This window comes from Mesocricetus auratus, unplaced genomic scaffold (assembly GCF_017639785.1).
Source record: "Mesocricetus auratus isolate SY011 unplaced genomic scaffold, BCM_Maur_2.0 Super-Scaffold_15014, whole genome shotgun sequence".
Taxonomy (NCBI): Eukaryota; Metazoa; Chordata; class Mammalia; order Rodentia; family Cricetidae; genus Mesocricetus; species Mesocricetus auratus.
Window position 1 is genome coordinate 77315345 of NW_024429186.1, and position 21899 is coordinate 77337243.

General features: G+C 37.2%; 1 protein-coding gene across 9 annotated transcripts in view; it reads right to left on the reverse strand.

Moving 5' to 3' along the window:
• Dgkb (diacylglycerol kinase beta) overlaps positions 1 to 21899 on the reverse strand; it is a 744334-nt gene that overhangs the window by 654685 nt on the left and 67750 nt on the right. For 8 of the 9 annotated variants that reach the window (XM_040743220.1, XM_040743223.1, XM_040743219.1 and 5 more), the window contains exon 2: positions 4071 to 4323. In XM_040743220.1, coding sequence (XP_040599154.1) covers positions 4071 to 4140 — 70 coding nt within the window. In that variant the 5' untranslated portion in view covers positions 4141 to 4323. Of the gene's footprint in view, positions 1 to 4070; positions 4324 to 21899 lie in introns of those variants that run through there. The other variant, XM_040743227.1, reaches the window with a different exon arrangement.

The window sequence follows — 21899 nt, forward strand, 5'->3', positions numbered from 1 at the left end:
GGGGGATTAAATCTAGCAGCATCCTACCATCCTACTCCCACAATTCCATGCGCATAATAAAGGAATAGTTAGACGTGGTGAAGCGAACAAGCGAACGTCAGTGGAACACTGAGGTCTGCATCTTCACCAGCAGAGCAACACTGAGATTCACAAACTACCCGTACCAGTGCACGTGCATGGGGGCCCCTGTGCATGTTGGCATAAAAGGGATTCATTTGAAACCGTTCTCTTCTCCCACCACTTCCAGAATTGAAGCTCAGTTTCCATTAATAAGCCTTGGGAAGACCAATGTTAGGGTCCAATCGGGGAAGACACATCTGGCCCCTTTTAAGCTTCTACCTTGACCCACATGCACCTCATCCTGTCGAGATTTCTCATTTACAAAAAAACTCTGGTTCCTCCCTTAATTCCAATCAAATAGCACAGAAGTGCTGCTGCCCCAGATCCCAGGGAAACGGAATGAAGGGGTTGCTGTGAGAAATGATGGAATCAATGGGAACTAGCATTTTTGCTAGTAAAAATGGACCCTTTTCTCAATAAAGTCTCAGTGGGCCTCACGCCCACTCATGATCATGAAATAAGAAGTGAACTGCCGAAATGTAAAGGGTTTACCTGAAAAGAAAATGCAAATCCAGGCCCCAAGAAATCAAGACCTGGGGCATGTTTCAGGAAAAGAAGACAACACTCAGAAGAGGAACACCTCGCTCACCACCTCGCTCACCATGGGAGTTCCTATGTCACTCTAACTCCCCATATCCCATAAAATCACTCAAACCTCGAGCCATTCAGAATGGAGATTTGGGATAGATGGTCTCTTTAATTTTCCACAGGACTGGCCTTTAATATGCTTCTGTCCAAGTGACAAAAGTTAATCTGAGATTCCAGTAATATTGGAGCCAACCCTCTAGTTAGGGACTGTACATTTTTTGCATGTTCTTTCCCTGTCATGCATGTAAAAGAAAAAGAAAATAGTTCAGATGATAACTGTGGTTAATGAACTTTGGATTGATCTATTTTTTGAAACAAATTTATAAGATATATAGACAAACTACTACTGTTTTGACTTTGTCATTCAGCCTTCTGGGGATCCAAGCTAGTTACTTTATGAGAAAGAGATAGTCCTCAGGGAAGATAACTTACTTTGTACTCAGTATTATTGTAGCATTGATGAGGTAATGCTTATTAATTGTTTATAACAGGCCAATAAATACCAATTGTGTATGTTGCTCAATGTTTTATTAAGTCCCACAATAGAAATATTTTGAAGTGAAAGTCTATGTTTTGAATCAAAAAGGGTGAAAATCTTATACTTTATGTTATATTCTATGATATCTAATTGTGTAAGCTTGATTGTGTCGAAAATCGAAAAAACTTAGATTCACTATAGAATAAAGGAGGGAATGAGAGTGCCTGCTATGTTAGCAGTCACTCAGTCTTATCTATCTGTTTGTCTGCCTGTCTATCTTTCTGTCTCCTATCTGTTTTCTATTTTCTGTCTATCTTCTATTGTCTATTTCTTTTTCTTTCTCTTTCTCCCACCACCTTCCTGGCTGTCATGCTGTCATGCCAAAACTGATCCAAAAAAGATTTTATTCACTAACAAGTCTGTTTAAATATTTGTGAAAGGAACAAATTTCTTGCACAACTTCCAAAGTTATACCCTTAGACAATAAGTGAGTCAGGCATCTTCAGGGGCATATGCTTGTGTTAATGGACCTTCAAAGTGTCCTTTCATCTGTTGTCATCTAAAACTTTACGGTGCAAGTTGGCTATGCCCAGAAGCTTCCACGCCCATCACTTTAATCTCCATGGCCTTAAATTGATCATGGTTAAGAATGATCAACCTGTATGTGTAGGTCTCTTGAATAAAAATCCCATGTTCCCTTTGTTTGAGAAAATGACTCACCGGTTGCCCTTGGTTTCTTTAGGTAATAACTCTTTCCCACAACTTCATGTCTTGACTGTAGTACTTGCCTTTGGGTTCACTAAGGTATGAATGCATGGCATCTGGTTGCAATAGCACTGAGATGCTGTAGACAAGATGGAGTTAATGCTATCAAATATTAGTTTGGGGGCCGGGCATAAACATTAGCTGGTAGAATACTTTCCTTCTGTACAGTAATCTATCCCTAGCATATCTTAAAGTGTCCATGGTAGCACAGCTCTGTAAACTCAACATTCAGGAGGTAAAGGGCAGAGGGTCAGAAGTTCAGTTTTATTCTTGACTATATCTGGAATTTGAGGGCAGCCTGGGATACTTGGGACCTTTTCTCAAAAAAAGTTATAAAAATGATTTGCTTGTAAAGCTGGCTGTGTTTCCCATGGAATCAATCTTAGTGCCTCTCTGTAGTGGAATCTGAAATGTTAGGCACCTCTGTCTTCCATTCACTATAATTTTGCCTGGGTCTACGCTGTCACCTGCTATGAACAGTATAAAATTTATGAATGTTTATAAATGTTCCTCCCATAGCACAGTACCTTTCAAAAATTATTTACACATAGTAGAACACACTTTATACACTGCATTCAAAAGCCTAATCTAAAATGACAAGATGCAGATAATAAACCATTTGAAAACATCGTGTCTCATGTAGTCAGAAGACGTTCCTACTCATGACAAAACTTGGAGTCTCTTAACCATTGGTTGTGCCCTGAAACCACAGCAGGAAGCACATACCCAGCAATAATGAGGTAAGCTCAATTTTCTACACAGCAGGAATGAGAGCAGTCTAAATTGTAACAACATTTCAGATGACTTTATATAAAGTATGGAGACAGAAATTCGACCTCCCTCCCACATCTCAATGAAAATGCTGCCCATTGAGTGACTCAGCCTGCAACCATAAACAGGAGCCTGGTCACAGCATGCTGCAGGCAGCCACAGCAGGCTCCACATTTGCTGACTTCAGCATGTGTGAGGACAGCACACAGCTATGGCAGCCAATCTCACTGGAAACTTCTACCTGGTGAACAGGCTGTAGTCTCAAAACAGAAAGTTCAAATGGCCATATCCAGCTACACAACACAACGTTTTCACTCTATGTTAATATGACAGTTGTAGACTGTATTTGGCAGTAACAATTTTCCAGGCATTCTGCTTACTTCTTTAATATAACTTACACAATTTGATACTTACAATAATGAATAATACTATTGTTTTAATCATGTAATCATTTAATGTACAGAGATGTTAGGAAAGTTACCCAATGACAGTTACAGGATTAGGATTTCAGCACACACTTTCAGGTGTGCTGGCTGCCTTACAGGGAATGCTATCCTAGTTTCACCCTATGCATCCTTTGTTCTTTTGAAAACAGCCAAGACATCTACAGAGTCTTCATAGTTACAGGGTCTACTGTAGCAATATGCATAGTATCCACAATGAGGCAAGAAATGAGGACATGATATTTGTGATGGTCTCTGGGTTCACTTTTGTTTTAATTTTGCTATGGAAAGGGTTTAAGAAGATCATTTAATCTTCTCCAGTCCCTCAAAGTACATAAAATACTTATTTAATAATTGACATATTAATATTTTACATACAATTTTAGCATGGCAACTATGATCAAGAATTTATTTTAAAAACTACTGCATTTAAAAATAGCAATTTATTGTTGAAAGATTGAACGATAAATAGTAAGAATATTAGTTCAATATGATACTTCTCTGATAGTTTGTTGATTCCTAATGTGAAACTTTCAAATGAATAATCAAGTCTCTACATGTCTAACAGGCTGATGGCATGATAGGTTCACAAGAAAGGAAGGGAAACAAGAGCTTTACCATTGCCTTTTAGAGCCCTCCCTTTATTGCTATCACTAGTAAGTAGTGTTTTTCAGGGTTAGTTTTGTGTGTGATGCTCTAGTTTATTTTAACTTTGATTTGATCACTCACATTTATTTTTCATTTTTATGTTAAACGATCGTTTTAAGTTGACCTACTAGTGAATAAAAAAGAAATTCTGCATCTGTTCACAAGACAAGCAGGACCTGAGGTCTGTCCTTAAAATTATTCATACCTTGGTTAGCAAAAATGTCAAGTTATATCATATCTTCAACACCAATACTTACATTCAGCATATTTCTGAAGCTGGGAAAATTCTGAGGGGCTGAGATGGGCCCATTTCTCCTGGTTTGTCATGGCGTAGGTGAGTGCCTTACACACCGGTGGAGGGGTTCTTTATCCAAGTGTTGTGCAGAACTCTGTGCTTCACGGATTCTACACAGTGGGATTCATAATGACATAGCTCAGGCTTTCAGCATATTCAATCTGACCACATGAAACAGCTGTGGATACTTGTAGTTTCAATGATGTGTTAAAATACTGTAAAAAGAAAAATGGCGATCAAAAGATTAGAAATATTGAACAGAGGAAAATGCTGAACATAAAATAATAAGCATAAAATTCTAAGGTTTATCTGTCTTAACTAATACATTATGGATTTATTTTATTCCCAATGTTTCCAGTCTTTAATTGCCTCTTCATTCCTTAAAGGCCTTCCATGTTCTTTCTGTAATACCAAATAACATAAATAAATGTAACTAAGAGTACAAAATGAGAACATTTTTCTTAATAACAATATGCTGACCAAAGTAAATTTGCTTGTTTTTCTTTTATAAAGTCCACATTCCAAGGATAGATGGGAACATCATTTTTATGATTTGAACTCATCACTTTTAAAATATCTAAGTAGTGTCGAAAGCAAAATCTATACACAGCTTATTAAAGGGATTGGAAACAATATGCAATTTGCTAATGTACTAGACTTCCAGTGGTGTTCATTAATAGTACTTAGCACTAAACTATATATCTAGCATCATGCAAGTCAATTTGGAGGTCCTACAAAATTACTATATAGCAATTAAATTATGGAATATTTTAGTTTTATAATCTTTAAATTTTTCAATAAATGTGCCAAATCAAAGTAATTCCAAATGTCTACAATAGTTCCTTAATGAGATTAGATGACTCTAGTGTGAATCACATTTTAAAATAAATCCCTGTGTTGTCCCAGGCTTAGATTCACTGGCAAATTCAGAAAGACAAAAAGTGAACTCCATCTGGTTTCAGTGTTTTATCAGAGACTGCTGTAATCAATTGCTCAGTACTGAACCAGACTGGCATTGGAATCTTTATTAAAACTGAATCTGGGAAAGAATTACTTTATCCCCAAAGTTGCATATTGGAGGGTTCATGGAAACAGGTAATTTTAGTTAAAGCCATATTACTTGTAGCATGACTGAGAAAAGGCAAATAAACCTACAACAAACAAAAGTTTATCTTTTATTTTTGGTATGTCATTTGCAAGACAGTAGCTTGTTAATTGGTAAGAAGCCGAGCAATCCAGATGTGTTAACAAACGGCCAAGCTATTTGAAACCAGTCAGGACACACATAATGGATATACCTTTGTCTCCAGCTGATTCAACTGCACTGATTTCACCCCAACTTTTTGTGCTTTCCAGCCCCGTGAAGTTGTGTAAAATGATGCACTCTGTCCTCCTTATCCAGAGGGAGACAGATGACCCAGTCACATTTGCCTCATTGCATGCTTGTTCACAGGGTTTTAAATGTTGAGTGCAGTGGCTGAAGGACATTACAAAAATAGTTGGATACACATTCCCATCTGAGACTGACTCGCAAACTTTCTTATTGCTTCCACAAGATAGTGATGCCCCTTTTATTAAAGAGTTATATGTAAAGACATACCAAGACTGTCACACATATGTAAAATTCATATGCATCAATCAATTTAAAAAATCACAGATAAAATGGGCAGGTCAGTTTCTGGTCTCTATAAGCCCTAAATCTCTTGTAATGATGATAATTCATGAATTCATTCCAAAAGGGTTTTGTGAATCCCTGTTACTCCACATTGTAGTCAATGGAGACACAGCAAACATGGAGCCAATTATGGTGAAGATGGAAATAATGCCGATACTTAAAATTTGTCAGTTGTCAGTCACTGAGACTTTATAACACACATCATGTGCGTTACATAATGTACTCTTCCCCTTTCAGCTCTGTGAGAGAGGCACTGATAGTGCCTTTGATCTTTCATCAACTGAGTAAATTGACATGGGGTGATTGGCATCTTGGGGGCATAGCACAGTCTGTATCCTCAATTTCTGGTCCTTTCCATGTCTGTCCTCCTCCACGTCCTTGGCAACAGAACTCCAGTGAGTGTATATAAATTTAGACTGTGTTATCAGGTTCCTGGAATGAATGATTAGTATGAAATATAAGAAGATGCACATTGAGATGTGCTGGAATATTCTGTTAGACTAAAATGTGCCTAAGTGTCCTTTTAAGACCCTTTAGCTGTTCTTCCTATCTGGTGATATGTCAGGTGTATGTCAAAGAGTTTCTTGTATTGTGGAGGTGAATGTTAGAAGGGAAGCTCTGAGCTTGCTAAAGCCCAATAACTTATCTGGGATATAAAAATAACAAACAGTATAACAAATTCAAGCCATTTCATGTTCTATGAATAAGGTATTATTAGAACAGAGACATGTTCAGTAGAGAAAGTAGCAACAGGCATTTACTTATTTATTGTTTTTTTGAAGACAGGGTTTCTCCGTGGCTTTGGAGGCTGTCCTGGAACTAGTTCTTGTAGACCAGGCTTTTCTCAAACTCACAGTGCTTGGATTAAAGGCATGTGCCGCCACCACCTGTCAGAGGCCTATTTTTTCTTTAAAGAAGTGTAATGTTTTTTATACCAAACACTGTAACAAGCAATGAAAGATAAGCCTAAAATCATTGAAAACCTCATTAATCTTACATTTTAAATAAAAGAAAAATCTATATCATTTTATCCTAAGATTCCCTTTGAAATTGCTTCTTAGTAGACCTTTAGGCTTACTCCTTTTCTTACCACAGGCAACTTCCAAATTCCCCTGTTGTCCTTAAACATTCATGAACTGAAAATTTGTCAGTGTGACAAATTGCCAAATGAAACCTAGTCAGTTATAATGTATAATAATTTATAAGGCCCAATACAACTCACATCTCACTTAATTCTGTTATGAGGAGACAAATATTAAACAATGGAAGTTAAATATTTGATTGTAAACATTGCATTCAAACAAATATAGGGGTGGTACTGTGTGCAAATGTCCAATTCCAGACCAAATGGAATGACTAGAGACAGTGCAATGATCTCAGGTCACAGGGCACTTTAAAATTTAATTCCTTAGTTTTAATGAGTGGGGTACAAGCAGGAAAATGTAGCTAGGAGAACTAATACATTGGGTCTATGAAAAAAAGACAAATATAGCTTGCATAATATCAGAGTCAGAGACACAGCTATGCTTCATGCCACAGAGGGTGTTGAAAATAACGACAGCACTTTCCCACAATCTCTGCCTCCTCAAAAATGGTTAGAAAGAACGTGACAATATCCAAGTGGGAATCCCCATGGTGTGTTCCCAGATTTCCGTTCCCCTGCAGACAGCTTTCTTTAGGCACATAAAATGAGTGCCAGGAGGGAACCACTGCGCTGGCTTTCGGAAAGCAGTCTAATTCTGGCTTTCGCATCTAGTCAACAGATGCGCCACTTTGCTTAGTTAGTGGCAGGAAATAATTACATTGGCGGAGCTGAAGAAATCTATTTGGCCCATTGTACCTAAGCTGAAAAACATTCTCCATATTAAAGGAAGTACTCAATGTCCTTTGGAGAAAAAAAATCAACAAGGAATATCTAGATAAAAGAATCTGCAATTTGTCAGCTAGTGTAGGCTTTTAATGATTATACAAAGTCACATGTCATGACCCTAATACCCGAATAAGAATTGCTGAGTCTTAAGGCGTACTGGGGAATATAAGAACATTAAAGTGTTGCGATGATAGAAAATATTGTCAGGATCTCAAGAACCATAAACTCCTTGTTAGAAGGGAAATAAAAGGAAAGGAAAACAGTGGGAATGGATAAAGGTTTTCCCAAAGACTGACAAACAGCAAAGGACATTGCTGTTGCTTTTGGTTGAGCACCAGAAATGAATTTGAAGATACTGTTGCTAAATACACGACTCACTTTGATCACAGGGCATGGAGAAATTAAACTAGACCTTAACTGGAAGTTTCCTCAACACTCATGCTGCAGATGCCGATGATGATGATGATGATGATGATGATGATGATGATGATGAGAAAGTGGTCTGCTCCTGGCTTGCCCTAATCCTCTTTCTTATCTTCTATAGGAAGGCTTTCCTGTGAGCTTTACATTCCTAATTCCATCTCAGTATTTCCTGGAAAAAGATCCCTGAACTCGGCAGATGGCACACTTAAATTGAGTAATTAAGAGTTTAATGACAAGGTATTTTAAGAAGTAATGGCTGTGTTTAAGAAAGCTAATCGAGGTTGGTGCAGTTGCCTGCTCTAACAATAGGTGAAAGCTTACTAACTCTGTACCTGAAACAAATAACAAGTGTAAGATAGTTATGGACAGGTGGTTTAAAGGTTTGTCCCCTCTAAACTTGTACAAAAAAATCATTGTCATTGTATCAGTACAAAAAAGTAGGATTCGGGGGAAACGATAAGACTATGTTAATCTTTCTGCCCTGGGTAATTAAAAATATGGCATTCTTAGCCCTTTTGCCATCTGCCCTTCATCATGAGAGGGCATAGCAAGACAATCTATGGCATTTACATCATGAGTTTCTGTTTTTAAATATTTTGTTTACTTATCGTGTGTGTGTGTGTGTGTGTGCATCAGTAGTCGCACATGTGTGGCATGGCACATGTGTAGAAATCAGAAGGCAACAGACAGTATTCAGATTTGCCCACCTACCACATGTGTCTCAGAAATAAAACTGCAGTTATCACATTTAGTGACCACTGGGTCTGAACTATCTCAGCAATCCTATCGAATGCTAAGAAATTAAATTTCTGTTTATTTTAAATTACTCATTTCCAGAGAACCTATTACAGCCGCATACAATGGACTGAGATAAGGGCCTTGATTTCTACAAAGAGAATGTGACCCTCTTACTAATCTAGCCACGCTGGGAGCAAGGTGATAAACTCTTGACTTTATCTGGCCGTGTCACCAGTCTCCTTCAATACATCACGTTGATCAAGTCTAACCATAATCCAGAAAGCAAACACCGGTCTTTGATGGGAAAGCAGGCTCATGGAGCACAGAGTGAGATGAGCAAAGGAAATCAGGGCTACTAAAGTGACAAAATAAGAATTATTCAACTCCCCTGCTGCTAGACTTTATCATCAAACGAACGGATCTAGACAAAGCTGTAGTGAGTGAGTTACCACAGGTAGAGACAAAGCGGCAAAAGGATCTCCCACAGCATACCTGGCCACACCTCTAACCAACAACTAAGACCTCCCACACATACCCTGCCACACCTCTAACAACTAAGACCTTGGACAGCACAGACCATCACACTTCTAGCCAACACCTGAGACTGCCCACAGCATACCCCATTAGCCCTCTAACAGCCACAACCTCCCAGAGCATACCTGGTCACACCTCTAACCAACAACTAAGACCTCGGGCAGCACACACCATCACACCTCTAACTAGAAGGGTGTGCAATCCTAAAAGAGAACCAAAAGGGAAGAAAGCACCTCCCAAAGAGATGGCAGAATTCACTTTTTTCTAAAGCTGCTGCACAATTAAATAAAATGTTGTTTGAAGAGTCCAATAGACCTATAATATATCTTTCAATAGTGACCTTACCAATAATATCTTGTTTGAAGCTGCAAAAGGGTTCATTAGTGGAACTGAGTTTAAGCTGAAGACTGCAAATGTCAACAACTCTTACTTATGTGAGATCTACAAGGGCAGAAGAATGTAAAGTCATCTAAGACTTTTATTCCTCTGTCTATTCATTTAATTACCTTGCTAGAAATTACCAAACTAGAATTTAAAAAATGATTTTAAGTTTATTTGTTATTATTATCCTTGAATTTCAGGAGAGAGCTGAAGTAACTCAGCTGTCATTAAAGGCTTTAAAAAGTCATAGATGAGCTCCAGAAAGCATGTGAGAGGTGAAAATATTCTTAAGTGAGCATCCATTCTACAGATTTGTTTATGGGAAATGAAAATTTCCTAGATGATTACTCCTATTTTCTCAATAATGTGTCCCAGCTACTTGCAGAGTATTGTTCTGTAAAATAATGGGTGAGGTGAGTAAGAAGAAAATAAGAAAATAAATACACAAAAATATGAGGAAGTAATGTCAACGAAGGCATTCAGAATTGATGCCAGGCAAACCTAAAACTCAACTGACTAATTTCAAACTATAACAGTAATACAACTTTTAAATGATAAATTTTCAGATCAAAATTTCTACATGACAAATAATCTCATTATTTTTGTTTATTAACCAGATGGACGTACGTTGCCATTCATATTCTGAGTCATGACCACCCACAGCATAAAGTGAATCACTTAGCCTACTTTAGCCTCAGGGGAAGTGTGTGACAGACACCCACTTCACAGAGCTCTTAGTACTTAATGGTATTATTTATGACAAATAGGTTCTCAATGAAGGCAAATATTTTATTGCTTTTATGCATGTATATAAGGTACAGAATGTAGTATTGAAATTGGATATATTCATAGCATGTATCCTAGGGGTAAAAGACTGAAAATCTGCAAATCTTTTATAAGATTATGTGGCTGGCTTCATATGCGGTCAATAGCTGACTTATTTCGGGAGTCTGCTGACACACAAAGACAACCTAAAAGATGACTATCGGGAAATCTGCAGACATGCTAAAGGGAAACATACACTTTGCATTGTACATTGTTTTGAAGTCAGAGTTTTGAATTTGGATTGTTGTGTTTTATTGTTAAAATTTTTTCTTTAGATGAATCATAAGTTCTCTTCCATATCATTTACAACTTTAAGAACACATTTTAGAATAGATATGGGCAGGTTTGGTGGAAATGAGGAACCCATGTAAACATGGAATAGTTCTCAACATGAAGTCCTAAGTGGAAAATGGTCTGGCAGATTCTGTGTTCCAAGAACTGAAATAAGTCCCATAAAACAACAAACCCTTCTGAAGGGAACTTTCTCCAGGATTTCCAAACCAGGGAAAGAAAGCTGAAGCTCTGTTGCCAAAGTGGGAATGTGCATCCCAGGAAGACACTCCTCAAGTCCTGACAGCTTATTTCACAGAAAACTGGCATATGGATATTTCCTGGCTGTGATTTCAATTTTTTTCAGCAGTATTATAATACTGCTAAAGGAAAGACAGAATCTAAGAACATTATCCTCCCAAGTATAACCAGACTATAAACAAATCCAGCTTTTATTAGTTTCTGTTTCCTCATTTTTTGAAAACACAAGGACACTGGCAGATGTATGGACCCAAGCAAGTGACCACTCACAGAACGGGCACAATCCTATTCTTTATCTCAGTAATATTCTGAATTCCTGCTATACCTGTTCAAAGCATGGTGACACTTGACTTTATGACCTCCTTAAACAACAACAAGTAGAGAAGTGAAGGAAGGGACTTCCTTGTCTATGTATGGCAGGGTCAAACCTCAGGTTTCCTGACTTGGCCTCTTAGTCTTAGGAGCTAGCCAGTCAATGCTAATAAAGCTTACACCAGCAACCATGAGGAGATTACTGCTTGGAGCTGAGCACAGACTCAGGGAGTAGATTGTAAACATTTAACCTGTCTTTCTTCCAGCTTTGTAATTTACAGCTGTGGATCCCTAAAATGCCATGAGAAAGAGAACAGAAAATAGGAATTTGGCATAACACACTTTTAGGAAAAAACAAAATTCTAAACCTAGAAACACAAGTCTATTTCGTTGACTTTTTAAAATAAAACTTTACAAATATAAATATAAATTTAAATGTAGAAAAGGAATCAAAAGGATAAAGGACAGCTCTTCCCCTCACACTAAGGATGGAGCACCAATAGAGGGACACTGACTGCAACTCAAGGGTTTCTCCACCTGTCTGACCTGAGGCTTGACAACGGAAACAGATATTTCATAGAACATAGTCACTGAAAGTTGATAGATTCCTCTGTGTAACATTAGATGATCAGCTAATGAAAGTAGAAACACTAAAAGAAGTCTCCAAATATTAATCCCATTTCTGAAAGGATCTGGAATGAAATAACTATTCAGATCTTATGTTGAATGCAGGTGCATATATGCAATTTGATTATACATATTCAGGTATACATTTTGATTCTATTAATCAGTAAAGAATAAATTGAGTCTCAAGCATTTTCTGGAAATAGATGACTAGTGGCAAGGGAATAATATCTTTCAGAACTTTAATTCCTTGGAAATAAATATGCTTTAGGACTACTATTCAACTTAAAGACCATGTGCTCACTGCCTGAGGAGAGTCAGCACTGGTGGACACTGGGGATATTTGATGCAGGTTCTAAGAAACAAGTAACATTCGTAGTAAATCCACAGTATGAAAATAGAGATGCAGTTACTACAACATAAACCATGTGGGTGAGAGTAATACAAAATCCTTGGATTTGGGCTGGATATAGCTTTAATTTTTTTCTAAAAGGCCACTGACTTGAATATACCAGACACATCCTGCTTCATACATATACACAGATAAAACTGAGCAACACATGCAATGTTGTTTTTTTCTTGTGTTTTCTCCCAATGCTCAGAGTAGTGAAAACAAATACTTCCTTTCATTGCTCACTTAAGTATCATTTTTTATTACCCAACAATGATATGCTGATGCTTTAGCCATAAATAGATACTTTTTTTAGAAATGAGCGTGAGAATATTTTGGATTATAATTACTATTGCCTAAAAATGTTTTAAATGGTATCTGAGATCAATTTCACATCACATTACAAAATCTATTTTTAAAAAAATCTGTCTCTGCACCTCTACCATGACATTTAACAATGTTCTTAGCATATTTCTCTCCAGAGTTAGTAATAGCCCTCTTTACTCCATTATCCACAGTGTATCCAAGTTACATTTTAAACGTGTGTGTGTGTGTGTGTGTGTGTATGAGAGAGAGAGAGAGAGAGAGAGAGAGAGAGAGAGAGAGAGAGAGAGAGAGAAGTGGTGGTGGGTGGTGCATTTTTATCACAGCACTTATATGGACACCACAGAGCAATTTGTGGGACTCATTTCTATTTTGATTTTGTAGGTCCTGAGGATCAAAATCCTGTCATAAGGACTGACCAATGCATCTTTCCAAATGGCCCTTAATTACTTCTATGAGTAAGTCAATATATGCAAGTCCTATAACTAACTACCTCTACTGGTTTTAGATTACAAGTTAAATAGCATCTAACCTGCAGTTATTCAAGCATAAACTCTAAGCAGTTTAAGTGCAGGGCATTTTAGTAAGGTAAGTTTGGAGCTGAATTTGGCCTGATACCATTATTTTAATAGATAATGATCTTACATCTGATTCTCATCTTCAGTGGAAAGACCATAAAGAGTAAGACTCTCATGCTGACAACAGTGATGGGAGCCTTTAATCTTAATCCCAGCACTCAGGAGGCAGAAGGCATATCTCTGAGTTTGAGAGCATCCTGGACTACAGAGCTAGTTCCAGGACAGCCAAGGCTACACAAAGAAACCCTGTCTTAAAGAAGGCCCCCAAACTCACTGTGAAAAAAGAAAATGTGAGGCTTTAATACCTATGTGTCTTCCACAAACTCCATGTCCACTAAAAGAGATGACTGAAATAAGTAGCAGATTGATAGGCTTCAAAGAAACTATGACATTGATGGGTTCAAAGTCAATGCCCTGATAAGGCCCAACAGAGAGAAGAAGGCATATTTTCGGCTCCTGGTTACGACACTTTAATTATTACCAATAAAACTGTGGTCCAAACTGAGTCTAAATTGAAAACATTGTCATATAAGTCTGTACTTCCACAACTAAGAGACATAGCTGACTACAATATAACTAAACATACATACATAGAGGTGAACACAAACAGGTGTGAAACCTATCAGCAACTGGTTTAGCTCTCACACTTTTGGCTACAAGTGACCAAACTATATATGGCTTTGGATTTTAGGTAATATTCTCCTGAATATATTTTCAGGAAGCACATTTTAGGTCTTAAGTATTGAGATCTTATGTGAACTTGATAGGACTTTGCTGTAATTCACTGTTTGCTAGTGAGGAGTGATGGACAGGTACCTTTACACATGTTATCCTGAGGGATAAGGGATAAGTAATTCATGCCTAGTTTTCATGTAGGGAGTCGGGAAAACTAAAACGTGGTAACATTGCCAGAATTCTTCTGCATTTCAGAAATGTCCACATGATAATTGACATCTTCCTAATTCCACATTATCTACCACATTGAATCAGCTGTAAAATCAGACTTTATCAGGTAGAAAATGCTCTGGTAACATTCAAAGTACTTTTATAAGATATGTAAGAAAATAAGTTACTTTATGTGCACAAACTGTCTCTGTGTATTTCTGTTAGTATCTGTGAGGATGTGTGAGTTGGTGCAAGCGTATACACATGCATGGTCAGGACAGAAATTGATGTTTCCTGTCTTTCTCAATTACATTCTGGAGACAGAATCTCACTGACCTTGGATCTTGCTGGCTCTTCTATCTGACTTGCCAGTCATCTCTAGAAATCCATTTGACTGACTGTCTTCCTAACATCAGTTGTAGAAATTCTTCTCCTTCCTTTGCCTTTTACCTGGTGTGGGAGATCTAAACTCATGTGCTCATTCTTTTGCTGAATATATTACCAAGTCTTATCTATAGCCCATGAACTAATTTTAACGTGTGACCTATTCCTTTGAGGATCTTATCTAAGAGTTGAAAAACTCTAGATTAAAATTCAGAAGCTATCTGAATGGTACAGAAAACACAGAAATCCTAAATTTGCTTTTGAAATATGATTTTCATTAAAATACAAGACTAAACGTATACAGTTATAATTGACCTTTATGAGTAGTCATATGTTTTTTCACAGTAACAAACTTATGCAATTTTTAATTCCAGATATTAACATTACTGTTTATTAATTATGTACTACCTTATTCTTTAATTGCTATGTAATACATATACTATGAATACAGTATGGTAATTTTGTATACTTCAGATCTACATAATTTATATCACACTGCCACATTATCCTACAACTTATGTTGTACATATAGTTTCTTACATGTATCCATATCTGAATCAGTGATTCATTTGTGACTCTGAGGTTGTCACTATGATGAAATAAAAGTACTCATTGTACAAATAGTCTCAGTTCATTCTAATCCTTCCTTTGTGAAAATTTAAATTTTGTCTATAAATTCTAATTATTAAAATCAGCAATGTGAGCTAGAGATGTAGCTGAATCAGTAGGATGCTTGACTAGTATGAGCAAAGGCCTGGGTTTATTTTCTAGGATGTTGCATACTGCAATCCTAGGACGCAAGAAGACCAGATGTTGAAGGTCATCCCCAGCTACATCTACATCTGAGTCTAGACTGGCTGCATGATGACCTGTGTTGGAACACAGTCAAAACCATGGGGAATGGAGAACAGTGAAATGGGCAACTGTGAAATAGGCTCCATGGAAAAAGGCAGAGGGCCCTTTACCTCGGGTACATTTTGCTTCCTGGGTCATTTTTGATGTGATTTCCTACCTCCTCAAACAAATGTGTGCATTCAATTTATAAGGCATGTTTATTATTATTGGGTGTCAAAAATAGCTATAGTCTGGTGAAAGGATACACAGAGTGCTGTCCACACTGTTGCCTGAATTTGGATATGGCCTTCTGCCTTGCTTTCATGCTTTCCCAGATATAATCTACAGTACATACCAGGCAATTGTGTTTAAATCCATTTGTCCTGAGACAGGCTTGGAAAAGGGCTGCCTTGTTAATATTTAGTATGTGTTTACTGGCATCCATTTGTGTTTTTTTATCATGTTTTTCTGAACTCAAACAACCTTCCTTGTATCATTGCTTTCTTTGTTTAATTTGTGCATAAAAGAACACTAAAACTGAACTAAGGTTATCTACATCGTTAGACTGTCATCTGCTCTGCTCTTTCAGTTCCTCAAATCCCAGGTCCAGCAGACAAGATCTGCATAAGTTGACTGAAAGTTTAAAAAATGACACTTGGATCAGGGACTTGAAGGAGAAACTACGGGAGGACATGAGGACTCCTGCAGAAAGAAGCAAATTGGGATTAATATTGGACTAAAAGCAGGAAAACCAGAACCATATATTGAGTTGATACACCATTTCTTAAAATAGAGTGGTGCTGCAATGTCTAAATTCCAGTTATAAGAATGCTGGGAATTAATAACCGAACTTAATCCTTGATGCAGAAAATGGCACTCTAGATCCCAGAGTATGGAATCAAATTAAAGAAAACATACTGAAAGCCCATAGACAATGGGAAAGTACCCAAATGTAATTCTGGGTAACTTGAGAGTTGGTCTGTCTCATGATACAAACAGTGAATGTGGGGCAGTCAAAAGATTTAGAAAAGGCAATGACAGATTCCTTACATGAGTTTGAGCTTTGAGACAGGAAAATCTTCCCATCTAGAAAGTGCAAGGTCAGAAGTGGCCCAGCAGAACAAAATGGAAACATAAAAATATCTGATCTGCCTGAGGATGAACACCAATGGCCACATGTTTCCAGTTCTCAATCCCGATTTCCCTGTGTGAGAATATATGAATTCTTCAAACAAAAAATCCAAATCAGATGAAATCATGATCAAATGATAGAATTTTACTCCTTTTCTTGGATTACTTATATGATATAGACATTGAGATAATGTTTTGAGACAATGTCTCAGGAAGTACATGCAGGCCTAAGACTCTCTGTGTAGCCAATGACAGCCTTGAACTCCTGATCCCTCTGTAGCCATCTCTAGAGTGCTAGGATTAAAGGCATCTTCTACCATGCAAGGTTGATGAAGTGCTGGGAATCCAGATATTTGTTCACACTAAACCTATCAACTAAGGTTCATCCATCATCTCAGATAATGAGATTTTCGTATGTAATAAGGATTTTTCATCAGTTTATTTCATCAAAACAGATTATCTTGAAAGGATTCCTTCTGGTCAGGTGAGACTTTTAAATAGAGGTCAGCAATCTCTCTCTCTTTCTCTCTCTGTCTCTCTCTCTCTGTCTCTCTCTCTGTCTCTCTCTCTCTGTCTCTCTGTCTCTCTCTCTCTGTCTCTCTCTCTGTCTCTCTCTCTGTCTCTCTCTCTCTGTCTCTCTCTCTCTGTCTCTCTCTCTGTCTCTCTCTCTCTGTCTCTCTCTCTGTCTCTCTCTCTCTCTCTCTGTCTCTCTCTCTGTCTCTCTCTGTCTCTCTCTGTCTCTCTCTGTCTCTCTGTCTCTCTCTCGCTCTCTCTCTTTATCTCTGTTCTAAAATTTCTGAAATCAGAAGAGAATGCATTCTACCAAGCCATGTAACAGGCTTATAATGGGTATTTCTCCAGTCACACCTGCAGGTGATAACAAAGCCCCGTGATAGTTCCATGTTGTGGGATTCATTTTTGTTGTTGTTGTTTTGTTTTTTGTTTTTTGTTTTCTGAGACAGGGTTTTTCTGTGTTGTTTTGGAGGCTGTCTTGGAACTCCCTCGGTAGACCAGGCTGGCCTTGAACTCACAGAGATCCACCTGCCTCTGCCTCCCAAGTGCTGGGAAAAAAAGGCATGTTCCACCACTGCCAGGCTCATGTTGTGGGATTCTAGTTATACAAATAATAATAACCACTACTGGAAGTTGAAAACCCAGTAGCAACTTACAAGGATTTTAAAAAACTGACATGATGGGTATCACAATGGCTCTCACATGACACCGTAATTTTGCTTACATTTAGATATTTCAGCTTCTAGGACACTGAGAACCTCGGAATGTATTTTCTAGATATTGTGTGAAAGCAATCATGAGCATGTAATTCATCTCTAGACCAATAATAATATCTAATAACATTTAAGAGTAATGCAGATAATTACATTGTATTTCTGGGAATAACAACAAAGTCTACATGATCAGTATACACACAATTTCTATTAAACAGTTTCTGGTTGCAACTGATTTGATTTACAGATGAGGAATAAGCAAATCTGGAAAGTCAGATGTATTTCTTTTTGACCCTGCTTCTGTCACACAGAATCTTCAGATAATCATTTTGCTGGAAACATTTTCAGTTGTCAATGATTTATGTTTTAAAAATTCTGCCTGATTTTAATGTGTTCATTTTTATTTTATAGCATATGTTTTAATACTATGTGTATATCTCTATTAACAAACAAATTCTACAAGGTGAAGAGAAGGCTCTCCTCAGTTCATGGTGTATAGTGCTCTTGCAAATGATCTCAGTAGGGATCACAGAAGCCATACTGGGAAGCTACTAACCACTTTTAACTTCATCACCATGGATTCTGATGACATCTCTTGATCTCCAGAGACACTTGCACTCACAGGCACAAACCAATACTCAGCTATGAACATATATATATATATATATATATATATATATATATGTATATATATGTAAACTAAAAGGACAAATATTGAGTAATAAAACATAGATAGGAAGAAATGAAAGAAGGAAGGAAGGAACAAAGGAACAAAGGGGAGAAAGGCAGTTTATCTTTGGAAGCTAAGATAGGAGTATCATGAGTAATTTTTAAGGTAGCCTGTGCTATAAAGTGAGACCCAGTCTCAAGAAATGAAAAGGAAAACAGAAAGAAAGAAAGGAAGAAAGAAAGGAAGAAAGAAAGGAAGAAAGAAAGAAAGACAGAGAGATGAAGGAATGGAAATGGGAGACACAGAGATGGAGAGTTCAAGAGGTGGTGGAACATTAATAATTACAGAAAAACAGGACATCATTTTTGAAAGAGACTGAGCTTTAGGGTACATGGAAGAAAGGGAAGGGAGCTGTGATATAGTTATATTTTATTTTTAAATGTATTAATATGGGAGAAAGTAAAAAGAAAGGAACCCCAGCTAGAATATGTATTTAATGTGAACTGACTGTTTACCTATGCAGGTAACCATCTGACTTTTACAACTAATATTCATATCATGGCAGTTCTCAGTTATAACTGAGACTCCCATCACTGTCATATATAACATTTCCCTCATAATACAAATAAATCACCATGATTCTGAGAATGAATTGGCACATAAAAATGAAACTAATTTCCAGCAATCAGCACACCTCTACAGATATAGACAGGGGCTACCCTGCAGGGCTTGTTTGCTTTTTGGATTTTCTCAGTAAGATACTGCTTCACCAGAAACAGCTAGAATTGCATTTGTTTATGTTGCTTGGTTAGACTATATTTCCCCAACAGACCTCCATATTCAAAAAAGAGTATACATGAAAAGATTTAAAAAACAAAGTCAATATGCAAAGAAAAGGCTTGATTATAATGTTCTAGTGTTTGTTTAGTATATTAATTTCTCATGAACACAGTACAAACTGTGGGTTCAAAAACAATGTACATGAAAGCAGCGGTTGATGCGTGTAAGAAATAGTGTGCCCTATGGAGTTTAGATACGCCCCGTGGAGCACAAAAGAGCATGGTGGGTTTAATGGATGGCAGCCTCAAAAATAACATCATTTTTTGGCCCAAAGAGTATGTGTTATCATTGGACTGTAGCATGAAATGTGTGCTGTAGCTCTCTTATGGTGTCAAATATCAGCAGATGAAGGTGCAAAGAGAAAGAGAGAATGAATGAAAGTAGGCCAAAACACAGGAAGAATAACATAAGCTAATTTGAACAACATAGGGAGTCTTAACAGAGTCATCAAGCCAATATAAAAACTAGAACTGATAGGCAGGATAGAGACACTCCCATAAAACATTCATCTGGTGAAAGCAGCTATCTCTATCATAGGCTCTGGGGGAAGATAGGTAATTAACAGTGGTCCCAGATTTCTGTGATCTCAGCGCATCCTCCAAGGCAGACTTTACCACATTCATCTTTCCAGAAGGCAGTTGGTGAATAATACAGCACTTCAGAAGCTTAGAGCTGAGGTGTGATTCTGACTGGGGAGATTAGGAAAAGCTATGAATGGAAATGCAATAAGAGTTTGACCTTGAACTACTTGTTCATTGGAAGGATGAAACACATGAAGTCATTCCAAGCGACAGTAGCTAGATAATGAGACAGGTGGAATGTGTGTGTTGTTGGTGGGGAGCAGGAACAGGAAACCAAAGTCTGGGAAAAGAGACTAATACTGGACAAGGGAGTGGGTATACATAAGAGGGTGAGGGAAAAGGGATGTGGAATGAGGGACAGACGTTCCCGGTTAGTATTAGTGACTTTTCTTCATCGTATGTGAAGCAGACACAGAAAAGGAAGCAAGAGTATAAGCTGAAGAAGAACTGTGTAGTGGTTTTCTCCGATTTTCTTTACTGATGTTAACTTACATACATTCCCTTCCTCAGTCTTCTACCAGAATGTTAAAAAGAACAATATATTCCCTTAAGGCATCTTGTCCTTTAGAACTTTGCATGTTTTAATAAACATATTCCCGTTTTCCCCTCACCTCCTTTCCTTAGCAGGAGTACCTAGGCATCATACGACAGCTGTGTCAAAGCCAAAGATCTCTTAGGCTACTGGGCAACATAGAGTACACACTCTGGGCACCTGATGGATTAGACACAGCCCCAGCCAAAATTGTCCCTCATGCCTAGAAGCACATGTAGACATGTGACGAAAAATATTTAAAAAATGAGTACCAATCTGATGTTTCTCAGTTTTTTTCATTGCTACTAATAAATATAAATAAGAAAGCAATTCCATTTAGTATTGAAACAATGGAAAACACATTTTGTGTTTTGATAGTTAAGTGACATGCTTTAGCAGCAATTTCTCTCACTAAATACACATTTTTTACTACACAGAACAACCTTCATTACATTTAAGTTTATGTAAGTTATATTTAGTTGTATATATATATATATTTGTAAAGCATTCAGCTTTACAAACATTTTCAATTTCAGATCTATAAAGGAGCAATTTTTATGAGATATAAATTTTATTCTTTACCATATAGGGTCTATTTTGCAATGCAAACACTTCTTCAAATAAATTTGAACTCAAATAAAAAACATCTAATCTACATACATCTACTATTATGTATTCGTCTTTTATGTGAACATAATGCCAATATGTCATTTTGTGAATTTTATTTTAAAGAATTGGTCCAAGAAAAGAAATAATTATAAAATGTTAATTTACATGTTTTTCCACAAACTACCAGTTAATTCTCTTATTGTAAAACTATGAAACAGAATACAATAAGTTTTTAAAATGTGGCCAAAGGCAGAATATTACATAGAGGAAAACTGTCTGAATGCTTTTATAGTTGTCTACAGGTTTTGCAGCTCTGCTATTCTAAAAAGACTGTGTAAGTTGATCTCACTTGAATCTTTTCCTTAAGACCTTGTTCTAACGTACAATTGGAGGGAGAGACTTGAACACCTTCATGGGCACAACACTGTGTGAGTATGAGTGTACAGTTGGAAATTTCAGCTAATGGTCAGCATGTTCAACGTGTAGAGTGTGGTGTTATGATTAAAATAATGAATTATATTTATTCCCTCCACCTACATTTGATTGGTGAGGATCATTAACTTAAACTTCAAGTCACCATCTGCCAGTTCTTGAGGCTGCAGGAGCAGAGTGACATGCTGGATGTTTTGCACAAGTAAGGGGGATTCAAACTTTGTTCCTCCAGGGCTCTGAATAAGTAGTAAATGTTGGCACTGTATGTGTGTGTGTGTGTGTGTGTGTGTGTGAGTGTGTGTGTGAATTGTATGTTCAAACCACTGTCTGTATTTGCCATTGGATTTTATATTTTCTAAATTTCCAAACACAGTGTTTCATATCAACTAGTCATCATTGTGCCTCATACTGTGTATATTCTATCTTATAAACACTTCATCATTGACAATTCAAAATGTTCT